The sequence below is a fragment of the Aplysia californica genome, unplaced genomic scaffold (assembly GCF_000002075.1).
Source record: "Aplysia californica isolate F4 #8 unplaced genomic scaffold, AplCal3.0 scaffold01096, whole genome shotgun sequence".
Lineage (NCBI taxonomy): Eukaryota > Metazoa > Mollusca > Gastropoda > Aplysiida > Aplysiidae > Aplysia > Aplysia californica.
Window position 1 is genome coordinate 1,896 of NW_004798366.1, and position 18,691 is coordinate 20,586.

At 42.1% G+C, this 18,691-nt stretch overlaps 2 protein-coding genes across 2 annotated transcripts in view; one reads left to right on the forward strand and one right to left on the reverse strand.

Annotated features, from left to right (window-relative positions):
- Window positions 1-583: 583 nt before the first annotated feature.
- LOC101848397 lies at window positions 584-9,156 on the forward strand. Its single transcript, XM_005111652.3, has 9 exons — window positions 584-1,461; window positions 2,613-2,843; window positions 3,340-3,435; window positions 3,989-4,350; window positions 4,598-4,888; window positions 5,564-5,926; window positions 6,484-6,741; window positions 7,260-7,673; window positions 7,943-9,156. Exons 2-9 carry the CDS (start codon window positions 2,675-2,677, stop codon window positions 8,150-8,152), a joined length of 2,163 nt encoding a protein of 720 aa, XP_005111709.1. The 5' UTR covers window positions 584-1,461; window positions 2,613-2,674; the 3' UTR covers window positions 8,153-9,156.
- Window positions 9,157-13,349: 4,193 nt separating this feature from the next.
- LOC101848011 overlaps window positions 13,350-18,691 on the reverse strand; it is an 8,254-nt gene continuing 2,912 nt past the window's right edge. Inside the window, exons 3-9 of the mRNA XM_005111650.3 lie at window positions 18,457-18,552; window positions 17,791-18,152; window positions 17,116-17,406; window positions 16,345-16,686; window positions 15,413-15,649; window positions 14,707-15,126; window positions 13,350-14,189 (exon numbers count right to left, since the gene is read on the reverse strand). Of these exons, the coding sequence (XP_005111707.1) occupies window positions 13,977-14,189; window positions 14,707-15,126; window positions 15,413-15,649; window positions 16,345-16,686; window positions 17,116-17,406; window positions 17,791-18,152; window positions 18,457-18,552 (1,961 nt within the window). The 3' untranslated portion in view covers window positions 13,350-13,976. The remainder of the gene's footprint in view (window positions 14,190-14,706; window positions 15,127-15,412; window positions 15,650-16,344; window positions 16,687-17,115; window positions 17,407-17,790; window positions 18,153-18,456; window positions 18,553-18,691) is intronic.

The window sequence follows — 18,691 nt, forward strand, 5'->3', positions numbered from 1 at the left end:
CATTAACAAGGCAATCCCCAATGTCCGGATCGGATGCGGGAACAACTTTACTTTTTTTTAAACTTAACTTTCTTTGGTGGAACAAAACAGAAAAGAACGGCGCAGAGGAAAAATATATCCTTTGCACTATATCTATGGCTCTGGAATTTTTAAGGCCTGAGTGAAGAGTTTATTAATGAAACACAGTAATAAGGAGTTCATTCAAACAAAAATGTATGGGACAGACAGATTTTCCAAGTTTAGCTGGGTTTTGGTTGAGAGAGGTCGCTCGACTAACAGAAGAGAAAAAAATGGGGTTTAGATTTTAATTCGGTTTACCGCTTTGTTCAATGTTCTGTTTAAGCGGACTCCGCTATAATATGTGTACTGAAATAATTTAAATGTTCTGAGTGCAAATGTGTGTGCTTCTGTGTGCATATAAGTGTGCGTGTGCGTGCGTGCACTCGTGCACTCGTGCACGCGCGCGTGCCAGTGTGTGTGTATGTGTGTGTTTGCGTGTGTATGAGCATGTGTGTACATGTGCGTGCGTGCAAGTGTGTGTGTATGTGTGTGTTTGCGTGTGTATGAGCATGTGTGTACATGTGCGTGCGTGCCAGTGTACTATGTGTACGTTGTGTATGTATTTTTAAAATGTATCTTTTCTCACTTATTTCATCTTTACTTTCAATTGTCATTACGGCATGATATTAATTGGGCTTACCAACATCGACGATACAATAATAACCCAAAAATTTCAGAGGCAAGGAAAAGATGGCAGAAAAAATTGCTCTGAGGTAATCAATCGGTGTCAAAAGAGAAAACTGTAACAGTAAGAACGTAAACCTTGCCCGTATAGATTATCATTGCTTAATGTTTTTGAGACGGCCCCCAACGCAGGCACTTCAAACTGTGACGTCATCCACTGCGCTGTCCCCGATGTGCTCTCTACGCATGGTTGCATGATGGGTCGTCTCAAAACACTTATATAATTCTCCATCTTCATGAATGCACGAGGCAGATTGTGCAAATGCTAGGGAAAGATGGAGTAAAATTTGGCTTGCGGTTTTCTTGCAAACCTTCTGAAAGCTTTATTTTTGCTTTTGTAAACAATGAGATATGGCACAAATGTAATATTAATTTTGACCACTCAGACTACTTTGAAATGCCCCCTAATCTATTTTTAGACATTTGGAAAATTCAGGCGCCCCGCAGCTCATGTGACTGCGTGGGCCTGCTTAACAATGAGTCATGCGACAGATTGCATAACTCTTGCGTCAGCCGCAACGCAGGCGGGTGGAATATAAAAGGTTCATGAGCCGCTACGCAGGCAGATCAACACTCACCGCTACTACAAGAGCGATCAAGAAGAAACTGCTGACTACGACCAAAACCTCTTTGACAAAGACAGAAATTATCTGGGCTGAGACCTGCGGAGCTGACAAGTTTTTCAATCAGTGTGACAGCAAAGAAAAGATTGCTTCCGTGAGTTTGCTTACTATTTACCATCTTATCCTACACACACCTCGAACCCACCACAAACAACCACCACTTCCATCTCTGACTACAATCCCCCCCCCCCCCCCTTTTTACCCCCTAGTAGAAGCATAGAAGAGGAATATAATTAACAGTAACGTCGAACTTATCCCTAAACACGTCACGTTTGAAACTCTATGTTTCATAAACATAACATCATTCAGCTAAACAAACAATGTAATGCACATAGCTGAGATGACAAAGGTGAGAAATTTTCCACAAGACCTGCACACTGTACTGCTTTGCTTCAAATGCTGTGCGTTAAAGTAATATATTATTATAGAGCGTGGGCTTTGAGAGAGAAAGGGGAAAATGTTGTCATCAGCTACTGGTTTTTCGTTTCTTACTAGTTTTTATTTTTATTTAGCCATCCATTATTCACGTGCTGTATTGTGATAATATAATAATCTGGGTACAACTTGGAAGTAGCTTCCCTTTTAATGTTGGGTGGTTGGCGGGTGCTCTGGTGTGGTTTGCTCCTTCTTTCCTAGCAAAGATCTATCGTCCTTATCTCCCCTTATCCTTTTTTATGTTTGTTTCTCTCTTGTAACACCTCTAATCTTCTGGCGCTCATATGACCTTATGCAGTTGCGAGCACTGTAAAACCTCTACTTTTAATGCTCACACCGGGATTACAAACGATGTACTCTAAAGTCAAACGTCATTAATAATCTTTTTTTTTTTAAATCAAAAGAGCGCAAATGAATGTTTAGCTGACAATGGTTTTTGATGTTGAGGGGCGCTGGCTTATTTCTGTCTCTATGTCTGTTTCGGTCCGAAAGAAGTGACACTCTTGGTGCTTGCTCTCACTGGGACATAGGCTAAAGGGGCAGAGGTAGACCAATAAGAACTTTTTTTAGAAACTTCAAGAAATGTTAAACTAGAAAAGACAAGATGGTGATTGGTTTGTTGTTGTTTTGTTGTTGTTTTTTGTTTTGTTGTTGTTGTTGTTTCGTTGTTTTTTTTTGTTTTTTTTTGGGGGGGGGGGGGGGGGGGCTAGTGTATCTGAGTAGAGAAATTCTCCGAGGTCTTTCAGTTCTGGCACTTAAAGCAATCTAATTATTAGAATTCTTTTAATTCCTTCTTCTTTCTCATTACAGAAAATCAAAGCCATTGAATCATCACAAACCATCCAATCAAATCGCTGACTGAGCAGACGACAATGGAAGTGACGGTCAAAGCGTTTCTGCAAAGAGCTGACGACAACAGGGAGGTGAGGAGACTGAGCTTGCTCCTGGGGCCAGGTGGTGCCATGTTCAAATCTTTGTCTGGCAAAGTGGCTTCAGCGTTCCCAGGTCTGAGCGGGAAGAAGTTTGTGATCACGTGGGAAGGTGAGTTAGACAATTTTGTTCTTGAGCGCTTTTGTATATTATACAGTTAAGTATGTATGTGTGTATGTGTGTTCTTGTGTGTGCGTGTGTATGTGTGTGAGTGTGTGTGTGTGTGCGAGAGAGAGAGAGAGAGAGAGAGAGAGAGAGAGAGAGAGAGAAAGAGTGGATAGAGAGAGAGGGAGAGAGGGAGAAGACCGGGGTGGGGGGGGGGGGGAAAATGTGAGAGAAGGGCACAGATTAAGAGAGCGAGAATATGAGAGAGCAGGGCAGCGAAAGGGAGAGAGAGAGAGAGAGAGAGAGAGAGAGAGAGAGAGAGAGAGACAGAGAGAGAGAGAGAGAGAGAGAGAGAGAGAGAGGAATGGGGTGAGGGTGGGTGTGTGTGTGTGTGTGTAGAGAGATAGACAGATAGAAAAAGAGAAAAGTACAGACTAGCAATAAAAATCTTAATACAAAATCTGAAACTATAAACATGTATCACTGTGTGTTCCCTCCCCAGACCCGGACGGTGACTTTGTCCAGATGTCCACTGATGAGGAGTTACAAGAAGCTCTGACACATAGCTCCACAGGACGGCTCAAAGTCTACATCAATGGTGAGTCTCTCTCTCTCTCTCTCTCTCTCTCTCTCTCTCTCTCTCTCTCTCTCTCTCTCTCTCTCACTCTCTCTATCTATCTATATATCTATCTATATATCTATCTATCTGTCTATATGTCTGTCTGTCTGTCTCTCTGTCTATCTTTCTGTCTGTCTGTCTTCTATGATTTAGTAAAAGGCTATCGAAACGCACCAAAGATGCTAACACCGTACTCTGCGTAGTTCATAAACAAATTCTGTACTTGTTTAGAACACACAAACTCAGAAATGTTTCTATCTTTGTCTCAGTCCCGCAGGACGTGAATGTAGTTCTTTCTGTTGGCTCGTAAGCTCCCACGGGGTCCACTGAATAACAAGCTAAAAGCAGAGTTATTTTAGATCTTTCGTATTCAAAATGATGTTGTCCCAATATACATAGTATCAATATACACCTTCCACAAATATGTTCTCTACTAAAAAGATGAAAAAACCCTGAAATGAATAAATCATTGAAGTCATTGGCATATTTTCCGACGAATAACATCCTCTTACATTGTTTGCCCTATATTCAGTAGTTGATGGTCAATCCGGCAATGTGGAGCAGATGATGGAGGAAGAGGCGGGGCTTAGCACAGATCCGGAGTCAGAGGTCACTCGTGTACGATACAACAGAGACGACCCCATTGCTGTCAATCACGAGGGCTTGCCCCTCCCACAAGCCCCACCCACTTCTCTGTGCGGAATGTTTGGACAACAAGGCGGTCTTGGATGTAGGAGGCGAAGAGGTCAGAACCACGGACCCTGGAAGAGAAGGCACCAGTCACCGGCTGGGCCATGTGGCCCATGTGATGGCCAGAGACAGATGGCTCAGGGGCCACTTGCTGGCAAGCGAGAGAAGAGATGCGAAAAGCGAGACTGGAAGAAAGCGCTGAGGGTAAGTTTTTTTTTTCTTTCTTAAACTTGATTGACTGGCAGTTATGATATTTATAAAGGAAAAATCACTTTACCAGAGAATGAAACCCTTTGAAGATCACCATCAAAACATGTTATAGACAGAGACACCAACTGGTGCGGAAAGCGCCTTAAAAAAAAACCCCAGAATAAATACAGAAGTATCTAAACTTATCAGTATCTGTATCTTGTCCACTATCTTAAATGACCACTGTCTGTGTCTTGTCCAGGAATCTGTCCCCGTGAGCCAGCGTCGTTGGGCCAAGATCTACGTCCACAACTGGAGAAAAGAAAACCTCGAGAACGTCAGCACGACGACATTCAGCGACAGCGGGCAAGAGAAGAAGGGGAAGACCATGACGAGGGAGGAGGCCGGAGTGCCGGAGGCTTACGAGGTCTGGCTGGTCAAGGTGTTGACCAAGTTCCACAAGAGATGGGAGACAGCGGAAGTCTGTGCTGCGGGGCATGATGGGAGTGATTCTGATGAAGGTGGCGCTGTCAGCAATATGGCGACTCTCAGGGTAAGTCGTGTGTGGGAAGACATTCCGCTGATGACCGAGCATACGATATTATATTGTGTCACTAGAATAAAATGTTCACAGTGAAGGAAAAGCAAAAATGATTATTTCTTTATAGCGACTATGTTCTGCTCATTGTTGCCATAACTTACCAAAAGTTATTTTTCTTAATTAAGGGATAGACCCAATGCTTCTCTGAAATAGAAAAAAAATGTGTCTCAATTTGAAATTGACAAATCTCACATTAATCTGACAAAAATCGTATTGAGCTTTTTCGCTATCATTCTACATCGAAACTCTTAATTATGCACGTTATAATAATAGACATAAAAGGATCAAAAGAGGAATCATACCATTCATATGTTTATATTGGAATTTGAAATGCGGTACAAACGTCCACATACCTGCTCATCGGCTTAGTCAATGAGTTTACCCACTCGTGAACGTGAAATTGACGGCACACTCAGGAAACATATAAAATGTTGGTTACAATAATATCACAAATCAGACAAGATGACTTACATTTCCCTTTAGGACAACGGACCTCGAATGCATGTCTTGCGTCATATAAACATTGTTAAACCTGCTGTTCAGTTTTTAACAATATTATTTCTATGTATTTCTTAAACAAAACTCCAGTATCATTTTAATAATGATGATAACCACTTTTTCCTACAGAAATCTGTGCCTGTGGAATTCCGCCGGTGGATGAGATGGTACCTGGCCAGACGTTATGACAAGCGAGCAGCCCCAGAGTTAAGATGTGCCAGCCCTGGACGCAAAGGTCATAGAATGGGAAAAGGTCAAGGAGCTTGTGAAGGTCACCTCAGAGGTGAAGGTCATCCAAGTGGCAAATTAAGTCAACAAGGCTGCAAAGGTCGCCCAAAGTGTGAACGTCCAACAATGGACGAAAGTCGCCCAGGCTGCAAAAATCGCCCACAAGGATGTAGAAAAGACAAAGCTCCAAACCTGGGAGAGGATGGCCGAGGGAAATGTTGGAGAAAATCACAGGCCAGTGGATTCAGGCCTGGTCACTTATCAGTAAGTGGCTGTTCTTTTTTTCTTTAGCCTAAATTTATTTTTCGTAGATTTTACAAAAGGAATTTGACTCCAGCTGCTGTTCCATTTGTCCATCTGAGTGGGAAATTTATATGTGTCAGGATGGAATGTGTCAGGAGAAACATACTCTCTCTCTTTCTAAGATTCTGTTACTGTTTTGTGATGTCTGATAAATGATCATAACGCTCTTCTCTATGAGTAAATTTGTAAATGTAGTTTTTGCCCTTAAAACAAAAACCAAAACCAAACAAAACAACAACAACAACAACAACAATAAACAAACAAATATTAGAAGCAAACAAACAATCAATCAAACAAACAAACAAATAAAACTTACTATGACAAACTAACAAATATACAAACTAATCACTACATAAGTTAAATGCAGTATAATGCGTTTTAAGCCTCCTGTAAATCTTGTCGTGACGGAAAACACCAGAATGTATAGCCATGGGAAAGAGTGTACGCATTCTGATCTGATCTTCAAGAACTTAACCTGTGACAATCCTTCTGAACGTTTCCATTTTCTTCTCAAACAGAGCCAGGTGCCCAGACAGATTCGATCCTGGACCAAATGGTTCATCCTGACCTGGAGACTGGACCACCAGATCCCCACCTCTGTACCCGCCCACCTCTCAGACACAGGGAAGGTCAAGGCCGACAATGCCAAGGACGCTGGAGTGCCTGAGGACTACGTCACGTGGTTGTTGAGGTTTCTGCCCAGATGGCACGTGAGGACGGGTCAGGTGGACCAGAGCAAAGTGGACGTTCCAGAAGTGAGGATGGGACAATTGAAGGTGGGTTTGACAGTATGGTAGATTGTGGTTTTAATGCTCTTTCAATACAGACAAATACCCAACTCATGATATCATCATAACATTATGTTATATAATCCTTTCACCATAAGATATAATAATATAGTATGGCCTAATGCGCTCTCTGATTATTGATTCTCTAGCCAGCTGACCATGCATTATCCACTTTGTGTCTCTGTGTTGGAGGGTGCCATTTGTAGGGCATACTTCTTTTGTTCTTTCCCCTCTGTTGTTTCTGTCTGAGTGCCTTGTCCTTTCCCAGCACTGAATGGTCATTATTGAAACAATGTGTCCTTCTTTATTCAAACAAAATAGATGGTCATATTGGTGGTGGTTGGAAAGCGCCATTGGTAGGACTTAGCTCTTTTATTCCTTTCAATCGTTGTCTTTGTCCGAAGGTTTTGCTTTTTCTCCGCACTGAAGGATTGTTTTTGTGTAGATGTGCGCCTCTTTACTCAAACAAACCAGCTAACCATGTACTGTCCACTGTGTGTCCACAGGAGCTGGTCCCCCGCGAGTTCCGAGACTGGGTCAAGCGTTACCTGTACAGACACTACAGTCACCACCCGGCACGAAGGGGAGGGGAGAGGGGGGAGGAAGAGGAGGAGGAACGATACCGACGCTGGCTACAGGTGTTCAAGAAGAAATGGCAGCTGCAACAGGTCACTTCCGGTGACCTTGACCCTCTCTGTCCTAGCAGCAGCAGCGAGGAGGAGGGGGAGGAGCCAGGAGCAGCCATTGTGACCTCTGACCCCGACACAGACGTAGAGGTCATGGAGACCTCGATGAAACATCTCAGGCTGGGGCGGGAAATCCCACAGAGAGATGGTCAGTTTGCTGTGACCGCCGGACGTGTCAATCTTCCGGACAGTGACAATGACGATAACGGAAGGGACGCGTTTAAAGGGAAAATGGTGAGTTATTTTACATAGATGAAATCTGTGTCTTTATGTTTGACCCAAAGTGGCTTAAATCAAAACAGACTAGTAATAACATTCTCGATTATATGTCTTCTTATTGCAGAAGCAGGAGCTGCTGCTGCTGCTGCTGTTGTTGTTGTTACTGTTGCTGCTGATGATGATGATGATTATGATGAGTGATGATGATGATGGTGTTTTAAATTGTAACATTTCTTACAACAGACCATGTAACAATAACGTTGTTTTGTCCTTTCCTCCCTCAGCCTCGTTCTCCTGCGTTCCGGCGTTTCGCCAGAGAGCTGCTCTACGACTGGGACGGGAGATCACCCACTGACGACACCGATAACGATATGGAGTTACCTCCCCGTGTTTACAGATGGCTAGGTCGTGTGATGAAGAGGGTGGAGAAAAAAAGGACGAGGCGAGAGAGGAAGGCAGCCAAGCAAGAGATGGAAGCTGTGAGACAGGGATAATAACACAGGCCAAGTCTGAAAATACATGAAAGCAACACATGAATGTTTAATATAAGAAATGATGTAATTCCACTTCTCTGTTGAAGCAATTTTGTTTGAATAGAAAAATAAGCCTCATTTGATGTATACTCGTGAAGGTCTGGTCAAAGCAATTAAGATGTCATTTTTAGATAACATGTGATAATGTATGCGTCATTTGACTGTTATTGGTACTACATAGTATGTCCAACCACAGGTTGAGTAACAAACGTTTTTGATACTGTCAAGCATGTTAGCGAAAAAAACAACTTTAGATTGGGCAACAATTGTAACGTGTCTTGAGCTTTGCAAGGCGCCCACAAAATAACTTTAAAAAAACAACGCTGCACAGTGGGGACCATCGTTAGATCATTTGTGGTTTATTGGAATTAGAATGCTTAAGGTTTAATAATAGTTATGAGAATCTTATTACGTTTTATGCCTCAATATTACTTTAAACTACAAAACATGTTGAGACAACTCAGAGGAAGATAATTGTATAAGGAAAGCTTCGACACTGCCTTTCATTATGTAAATTTTTCTCTCATCAAATGAAGATCTTAGCATCTACAGCTTGTCCTTGCGGTTTTAATCTAGTTAAAGTACACATTTCTTTCTTAAGCCATTACTTCTGACATGTGAGATATTTTGACATACGTTCTACTTACTGTGTCAGATAATTGATGTATTGTTATCGCCCACACTGTTCACGCGTATTACAGCAGTCTCCCATCATGATGACAACCATAAATAATATTACATTCAGCGTGCAATGTTATTCTAGGCTATATGTCAGTTACTTAGCGAGATATTTACTAATTGTGAAAATTTTACTTTGTATAGTTTTCTAATTTTTGTTCTGTACATTATGATGCATTGTGGGCCTTTTTCCGTGTTTCTGTTCCTTTTGTTGATGCATTATTTTCAAATGTGTGTTGAGCATTTGTAATCAATAAAAGAAATAAACACGTCATAAAAATCTTTAACGCATGCCTTGTCGTTGTTATTCACATTGGTAATGCCTAGATCACATTAGTTTGTTGTTTAATATTTTAAGTGCTCAATGCCTTTTTCATGGCGTCTGTGGTGTAACAGTATTTTGCTATGCTATCGCATGCCGAACACACAAGTTCGATCTTTATGTGGGTAGGTTTTCGTCATCGACTATCCCCGTCTGTCTGCTGGGATGTTGTACCCCTCTCGGCCCGGATTGGCCGTGACAGGCAGGATCCAAGCAGCCTGCCTTCCAAGTGATCAAAAGTGTGTCGATAGGGGCAGAAAAGATCTGCAACTACATTTTAAAAAATTAATAGCTCCTTTTTCAAATATGTGATGTGAAATAAGCTGGATCTACAATGTAACATTCTTCTCTCGCGCCAGTAAAACTGAGCCAATGGTTGGAGAGAAACAGCCCCCCCCCCCCCAATTTCCCCCCTTCCCCCTTCCCCCTCCCCCCTTCCTAAAAATGCGAAATAAAAAATATCCTTGCTAAATCTTTGGACTAAGGCCACTCACACCCAAGTCCATTCTGATAACATCTGAACTTGCGGAACGTACAGCCCATAATAAGGTCTTCGGGATTCTGTTTAGTGCATTCACAGTGGAAAAGTAAACTTGCGCCCTCCATCCTGAACTTACTTGATCTGTACGCACATCCAGGGTCTCCACTCTCTCTCTGTGGCCACATGTATGTATAGGTCGCACTGACGCCATGTTTGATCGATGCTTTTAACTCATTTTAAGAATGGACAGGGCGGGTACTTTTACCCGTTCGCAAAAGCGTTGCTGATACTCGGTAAGTTGATAGCTCTATAAGTATCAACCTGGACTGAGGTGATAATGACTCTTTAAAAAAAAAACACAACTTGGTGTGTTTACGCCTCCATCGCCACAATTTAGACCATGTAGAAACGGGCTTCGACCCTGCCTGTCAGAGCAAATCCGAACTGAAAGGGATACAACGTCTCAGCAGATCAGCAATACACCATTTTTAAAAACCCCGATGGTAATCTTTCTCACTCCATCTAGGTGCAACAGCGAAACGCCTAACCACTACACAACAGACGTCGGTGTATAAGAAATGTGAGGGCACAATAATACACAAAAGTGCGTATAACGCTCATGATATCTAGGCACAAACGTCAGATATTTTACGAACAGAAGGATAATGCTTTGAACGGGTGTACAGAAAATACGTCTGTGTTATGTTTAACACGATATTCGTTAGCTAAATGTTATGTGGAGGAAGTCAACTGCGAATTGTTGGACATGAAGATCTTGTGCAACGTTTCCAGGCTTGGGCGTATTGCTCCCTCGTTTAGGCACAGAAATTGCGAGATTGTATGAGTTTAACGCGCCTTTAACACTGCAATATTTTAGAGACAAGACCTCCGGATTTAAACTCCTAAGTTGAAGAGGTATTTGGAAGGGCTTTCTGTTGATACCAAAATACAAGGTGATTTATAATTATATGTGAGGACTGCTTGACAGAGAAACTTTATTCTGAGACAGACCTCGTAACTAAGATGACCACTTTCCTCCGCGGCAAATGATGGTAGTATTGGACAGGTCTGGCTGCACTTTGTTCAGGTATTTTATACATTAAGTTCAGCACAAAAGCAGTACAATGACTAGACAGAGTCATCAGAATAGGATATTACACCGTATAATATATTTATCCCTACTGCACAGTACTTTGGATTTGAAACACGGTTCATAAATTCATCAAGGCGAATGAAATCTTGGGTACGTTACAAATGTATTGGTGTTTAAAAAATTGCTCTCCAACATAAAAGAATCAGGCTGCAAGGACCACGGGGAGACGACAAAATAAAAACTTGGGTATATGGAGTCATAAAGGTCATTCTACATAATGGCATATCTGCAACAAAAAACAACCACCTATAATAATTATAGTTCTGGAGCAAAAACTACACCTCACCGCCCTCTACATCTATCGAATAAAGAGGGAGGGAAAAGGACAAGTAAACGCAAGTAATCAAATACTGCACGGCTGAATAAGGAAGAACATGACCGTGCAGATTCGGGAGCCGTTAAACTTTTACCAAGACAAAACAGACCATGTACGAGAGAGCGAGAGCGAGCGAGAGAGAGAGAGAGAGAGAGAGAGAGAGAGAGAGAGAGAGAGAGAGAGAGAGAGAGACAGACAGACAGACAGACAGACAGACAGACAGACAGACAGACAGACAGACAGACAGACAGACAGACAGACAGACAGACAGAGACAGCGAGAGAGAGAGAGAGAGAGAGACAGAGAGAGAGAGAGAGAGAGAGAGAGAGAGAGAGAGAGAGAGAGAGAGAGAGAGAGAGAGAGAGAGAGAGAGAATTCTGGTGTTTCAGTATTAGTGTTTTTAGTTTTATATTTTTGAGTTGTTATTTAAATTTAATCTGACGGGGAAAAGGGGAAGGGGGGGGGGGTGTCTCTGACGTGGGGGTTGACATCTTTTGTGTGTACTGACTTCGTCTATTTCCCAACTGTTGTGTCCGTCTATCGATTAAAGGTCCAGTTTGACAAAGACCGCTTTGCGAAGGATCTACTATAGTAGGGTGTTGAACTTTCAGACAAAGACAGATAAATAAGCTCCATACTCACTTTTTTTTCTTTAGTATGATCATACCAACAAGCCAAAGACTAATTGAAATTATTATGTATGATTTCTCTGTCTGTCAGTGTTTGTCTGTTTTTCTGTCTGGTTGTCTATCTGTCTGTCTGTCTTCTGTCTATCTGTCCCCCCCCCCCTCCAGCATCACTCTCTGATCACTTTTCTTTCTCTCTCTTTTTATCTCTGCCTGTCTCTGTCTCTATCTCTGTTTTTGTCTCTGTCTCTGTCTGTCTCTCTGTCTGCCTGTCTGTCTGTCTGTCTGTCTGTCTGTCTGTCTTTCTCTCTCTCTATCTCTCTCTCTCTCTCTCTCTCTCTCTCTCTCTCTCTCTCTCTCTCTCTCTGTGTCTCTCTTTCTCTCTCTCTCTGTCTGTCTGTCTGTCTCTCTCTCTCTCTGTCTCTCTCTCTCTCTCTCTCTCTCTCTCTCTCTCTCTCTCTCTCGATAGACAAATCAATCCCCTCTGTACTGAGTTCACGAGTCTACACCATAGAAATATACCGCTCCGAGGGGTTAGCAGTTAGCAGACAAAAGGAAAAGACTATACGTGCAAATGAACTTAGAAAACAGAACATTATATAATTCTACTGGTGCAAAAAATACCCACAGGTGACAAATACGGTATACTGTAGTTATGAATATCAAACACAGAAAAGGGTTCATGGTTTTCATAATATATTTATTTTTCTAACTTTAAAAAGTCACAAAATGCAACATAATATAATAATACACGTACTGGAAAATTGAGCTTGACATGAAGGCACATTCAAGGAAGATAACAACAGAGTTTCCTGCAAACTGACAAAAATGCCTGTGCATATTATTATGTGAGGAAAATGTGTGCATGTATATGTATGGTTGTGTATGTGTGGTTCCTTATGTATGTGTATGTATGTGTATGTGTGTGTGCGTGTTTGTGTGTGTATGTGTGTGTGTGTGTATGTGTGAGTATGTGTGTGTGTGTGTGTGTGTGTGTGTGTGTGTGTGTGTGTGTGTGTATGTGTTGGCTTGTGGAAATGACTTTAATGTTGGTGAACCAGGTTTCGCTCTGAGAGACCTCAATATGTGTGGAAAAGAAAATCGAATATCAAAATGTGGCTCTGGCAGAAATGTAATTTTCATTGATTTCAAAATCAATAAATACATTTTGAAACATGCAAAGGTATGAAATCTCAAAGTCTGAAACTAAAACATCTTTTTACTCCATTGGGTATATTCATACCAAGTCTAAAAAAACCCCTGTCATTCCACTAAAATTGTATACGATATTTTGTAGAAAGAGAATTGAAATAACATCTGATTCTTATTCCGAATTGTTTGCTCAGTCACAAACCACTGCTATCCCACATGTTCATCATTCCCAACATTTCTGCTGCTGTCACAAAACACTCACAGATAGTATGATCAAAGGCTAAAACTCCACTTGAACAGTGTAAGCTTGACAATGCATCAATGACACGGATAAGAAAACTATAATAGTATGCTTATGTATATAGTTTACATGTAAATTATTATTGTAAAGACGTCTCTTTAAAGAAATCAAAAGGGAATAAAACCGTGATAAGAATCCAGATCATTTTATTAGGCTTGCAAGGAAGTTCAAAACAGACTGGGCAAAGTACATCATGTACCTTCCTTAAGAATACAGCATTCCACGTGGCCGAGCCAGGAATTCAACTCCAAATCTTTCTAATTGCAAGTACAATATTAACATTTATTTATTGTCTGTATCATAAACTCACAAAAAACTCCGCTGAAATACAAGTGGCATTCGAAGCGAAGCAGACATCTTTTGAGTTAGGGAAAGGTTGATTTACTTTGTCCAAAGCAAAACCCAACTTGCCACTATTCAAAAGTTCTTGTCAGTCACATTGCTTTATAGCATTCTGAATGAACTGTTTTTACAGAACTCGAAAACTGGTGCTTATGGGAGAACTACATAAGACATAATATATAATACAAATGTACATAAATCATCATAAAATTCGACGATATCTCAAAAGTGGCTTCAAAAATCGAACCATTACACTCTTGAGCGAAATCTAAAAATACCCAGCGGGTTATTGCTAGATCTATACATGTCGCACGAGTAAATCTGAGGCCAGCATCTTTACAAGATCAATTTTGTAACAAAAAACATTTGACTCTTTATTTTCAGAAAGACACATTTCTGAGCTTTTTCAGTAGTTTATATTCCCCGTCTGACATCTTCCATCTCTTGCATGGCTGCCATCCTCCCTTGTCTTGTCCTTTTTTTCTCCACCTTCTTCATCACACGACCTAGCCATCTGTAGACACGGGGAGGTAACTCCATGTCGTCATCGGTGTCGTCAGTGGGTGATCTCCCGTCCCAGTCGTAGAGCAGCTCTCTGGCAAAACGCCGGAACGCAGGAGAACGAGGCTGAGGGAGGAAAGGACAAAACAACGTTATTGTTACATTGTCTGTTGTAAGAAACGTACATCCTGAAGATAAAAGGCAGGAACGTTGAAGGAAAGAAATGGTATACATGCATGTGTGGGTGACGGACAAGAGGGGGGGGGGGGGCTAAAACTATCAATGCAGGGACATTTGTGACACATGCCTGATATGAGAGTGGCGTTTTGGCAGGGGCGAGCTGGAAAAAGCGAAAGGGAGGGGGGGGGTAAAGTTGATCCTCCTCCTCCTCCTCATCATCATCAGGAACAACAAGAACAAGGACAACAACAACAACAACAAGAAAAACAAAAACAACAGCAGCAACAACAGTAACCCCAAAAATAACAACAACAACAACAATAACAACAAAAATAACAACAACAACAATAACAACAACAGGGAGACACATTACTGAGAAAATTATTACAAACTCGTTTTGATCAAAGTTACGTGGGATCAAATATTATGGAGAAATTGATGTCATTTACGTTAACTGACTCACCATTTTCTCTGTAAACTCGACGTTTCCCTTGTCATCATAGCCACTGTCCGGAAGATCGACACGTCCGGCGGTCACGGCAAACTGACCATCTCTCTGTGGGATTTCCCGCCCCAGCCTGAGACGTTTCATCGAGGACTCCATGACCTCTACGTCTGTGTCAGGGTCAGAGGTCACAATGGCTGCTCCTGGCTCCTTCTCCTCCTCCTCGCTGCTGCTGTTGTTGGGACACAGTGGACCAAGGTCACCGGAAGTGACCTGTTGCAGCAGCCATTTCTTCTTGAAAACCTGTAGCCAGCGTCGGTATCGTTCCTCCTCCTCCTCCTCCTCCCCCCTCTCCCCTCCGCTCTGTGCCGGGTGGTGACTGTAGTGTCTGTACAAGTAACGCTTGACCCAGTCTCGGAACTCCCGGGGTACCAGCTCCTGTGGACACACAGTGGACAGTACATGGTCAGCTGGTTTTGTTTGAGTTAAGAAGGACACATCAACACAATAACAATCATTAGATGTGGAGAAAAAGCAAAACTTACAAACAAAAACAATTGTGGGAACGAAAAAAGAAGTTAGTTGTTGGGGTTTGTACATCTAAAGAGATGGCGACAATTTTAATGCCCCCACCGGTATATCTCTATACTTTAGGCGACGGGCTGCTTCGACTTATGTGTTGAAAGAATGTTAAAACCACAATCTGTCATGTGGTCAAACCCACCTTCAACTGCCCCCTCCTCACTTCTTGAACGTCCACTTTGCTCTGGTCCACCTGACCCGTCCTCACGTGCCATCTGGGCAGAAATGTCAACAACCACGTGACATAGTCCTCAGGCACTCCAGCGTCCTTGACATTGTCAGAGAGGTAGGTGGGTACAGAGGTGGGGATCTGATGGTCCAGTCTCCAGGTCATGATGAACCGTTTTGTCCACGATCGAATCTGTCTGGGCACCTGGCTCTGATGGAAAAAAAGAGAGAAAAAAAACGTTGTTAGAAGGGTTGCTCGGATAGAAATCTTAAATGGCTACTATTCATAATATGAATAATTATATTATAATCCTAAAGGCCATGAACATAAGGAGACTAAGTCTTGAACGCATAGAATAAAAAAAGAAAAAACTTGAATACATAAAGGTTTTAGAACCCAATGTTGATTCCGACAACTTAAATTGATTCCAAAATTATTCTGTACTTACTGGTTTTGTTTGGATTTCTTGACATCGACACAAAAATGTTCTTGATAAACCTATAAACAGTACCCTCTACATATAAAACACAGCCGCCGGTTATGGGTTTTTTCTCTTCTCTTGCCCTCCAACAAAAGTTAGTATGCTCAATACTCCACCCCCCCCCCCTGAAAACAATAATAAACTGCTCCAACCTCGCAAATATAGGTACACATTGTAGTTATTGCAACCAACTCATTTTTTAAAATGTGAAACTTGGAAAATTACTCCCAAAATAGATTCTATTCAGATACAGAGTAGTTCTTTACCTAGGTGGACAGGCATGACAAAAGCAGGAGTCCGGTATCAACTGTCTTAAGTAAATCCTCAGAAAAACAAACATTAGACAATAAACAAACATTAGACAATAAACAAACAATAGACAATAAACAAACAATAGACAACAAGTGAAAGTAAAGCCACTTACCGTCACGTGACCAGACCTTGGTCCACACACCTGGGATTTCTTCCCCCACTTCCCAGTGCCATCTTCTCCAAGGTCAGGAGTTCTGTCTTTGCTGCATCCTTCTGGGCGACCTTTGCAGCCTCTGTTACTTTTCCCCCTCGTTTGACCTTCACTTTCTGCGTAACCTCTGAAGCCTCGGTGGCTTTTGTCCTTTGTTTGACCCTCGCACTTCGAATGACCTTTGCACCCTCTGTGACCCTTACGTCCAGGGCTGGCACATCTAAATTCTGGGGCTGCTCGCTTGCCATAACGTCTGGCCAGGTACCATCTCATCCACCGGCGGAATTCCACGGGCACAGATTTCTGTTGGAAAAGTATAAAAAGGTAAAATGTTGATCCAGGGGAGAGCACCGTGGAAATGGTACTAGATATTGAGGTCTATGAGCTATATTCCTTTCTTTGATTAAAACAAGTGACTTCAAATTGTACACAAATCCTTGATAACGATAAATAATTCAATTTTTGTAGTTCATTTCATTATCCCATTAGGCACGCATCCTCAGAATGCAAAACCGAGAAGCTTTGAGTCGCTTCTTTTTATCCCCCTGAAAGTAAAAGGATTGCAGAATTGTTGTTTTTTAAATTTATATGTATGAGTACATGTATTTTGCATTATATACTGACATTTTAGTTCGGATTTTTAAAAATAAATACCAAAAACTTTTTTTACATTTGAGTTTTAAAAAAGAATTGCTACAATGCAAACATCACCAGCCGGATGGTGTTACTCACCCTGAGAGTCGCCATATTGCTGACAGCGCCACCCTCATCAGAATCACTCCCATCATGCCCCGCAGCACAGACTTCCGCTGTCTCCCATCTCTTGTGGAACTTGGTCAACACCTTGACCAGCCAGACCTCGTAAGCCTCCGGCACTCCGGCCTCCTCCCTCGTCATGGTCTTCCCCTTCTTCTCTTGCCCGCTGTCGCTGGATGTCGTCGTGCTGACGTTCTCGAGGTTTTCTTTTCTCCAGTTGTGGACGTAGATCTTGGCCCAACGACGCTGGCTCACGGGGACAGATTCCTGGACAAGACACAGGCAGTGGTCAGTTAAGATAGTGGACAAGACACAGATACTGGTTAGTTAAGATACTGCTGGTTAAGACAAGCATTAACTTTTTTTTAAATGTTCCTTGTTTTAAACGGAGTTTTCTGATCCGTCCTTAAATCTGTTGCCTATGGTAGCACTTTCAAAGTGACCAACGCGGGAAAAGTTTGTTTAACATAAGGCATAAAGACCATTTTTATTAAATTGGTATTTATTTCTTTTGTTTGCTTGATTGTCTTTTTAATGGGATGTCTGGTCATGACACACTTTTTGTGCAATGTGTTATGAAAGATGAACTGATTCGATAGGATTTGGATTTCCATTTCCCTGGAACCAATCTGGCATAAGGCAAAAACTTACCCTCAGCGACTTCTTCCAGTCTCGCTTTTCGCTGCTCTTCTCTCGCCTGCCAGCGTGTAGCCCCTGGGCCATCTCTCCCTGGCCATCACATGGGCCACATGGCCCGGCCGGTGACTGGTGCCTTCTCTTCCAGGGTCCGTGGTTCTGACCTCTTCGCCTCCTACATCCAAATCCGCCATGTTGTCCAAACATTCCGTACAGAGAAGTGGGCGTGCCGTGTGGGAGGGGCAAACCCTCGTGACTGACAGCAGCCGGTACCTCTCTGTTGTGTCGTACACGAGTGACCTCAGACTCCGGATCTGTGCTAAGCCCCGCCTCTTCCTCCATCATCTGATCCACATTGCCGGACTGACCATCAACTACTGAAGAAGGAAAACAAATATAAGAGATGTTATTAGTCGGATCGTATGGGAATGAACTCAATGATTTGTATATGTGTGTGTGGGAGGAGGGGGGGGGTAATTTTTTTTAAATTTTGGATTTGTTTTGTTTTAATTGTTTATGGTGGTGGAAATGTCTTGATACAATGTGCATTGGCACAACCTGATTTTGGATACAAAAAATCTATTTTAAAAAAGAACACTCTTTTAACCTATTATGTTGTGGACTCTTTGAGAACTTACAAACACAATTGAAATACGAGCCAACGAAAAAGCCTGTACTCACCATTGATGTAGACTTTGAGCCGTCCTGTGGAACTATGTGTCAGAGCCTCTTGTAACTCTTCATCAGTGGACATCTGGACAAAGTCACCGTCCGGGTCTGGGGAGGGAACACACACTGCTACATGTTTTACATCGTTTATTGTGAGATCTTTATAATATAGTCTGAACTTTTATCTTTCTTTATTTCTTTCTACATCTCTCTCTCTCTCTCTCTCTCTCTCTCTCTCTCTCTCTCT

Bases quoted from the DNA above. Each gene is read 5' to 3' on its own strand.
- LOC101848397 (XM_005111652.3), top strand. From the start codon at position 2,675: ATGGAAGTGACGGTCAAAGCGTTTCTGCAAAGAGCTGACGACAACAGG. The intron at 2,844-3,339 runs GTGAGTTAGACA...TTCCCTCCCCAG, and splicing joins GTTTGTGATCACGTGGGAAG to ACCCGGACGGTGACTTTGTC. The intron at 4,351-4,597 runs GTAAGTTTTTTT...TGTCTTGTCCAG, and splicing joins ACTGGAAGAAAGCGCTGAGG to GAATCTGTCCCCGTGAGCCA.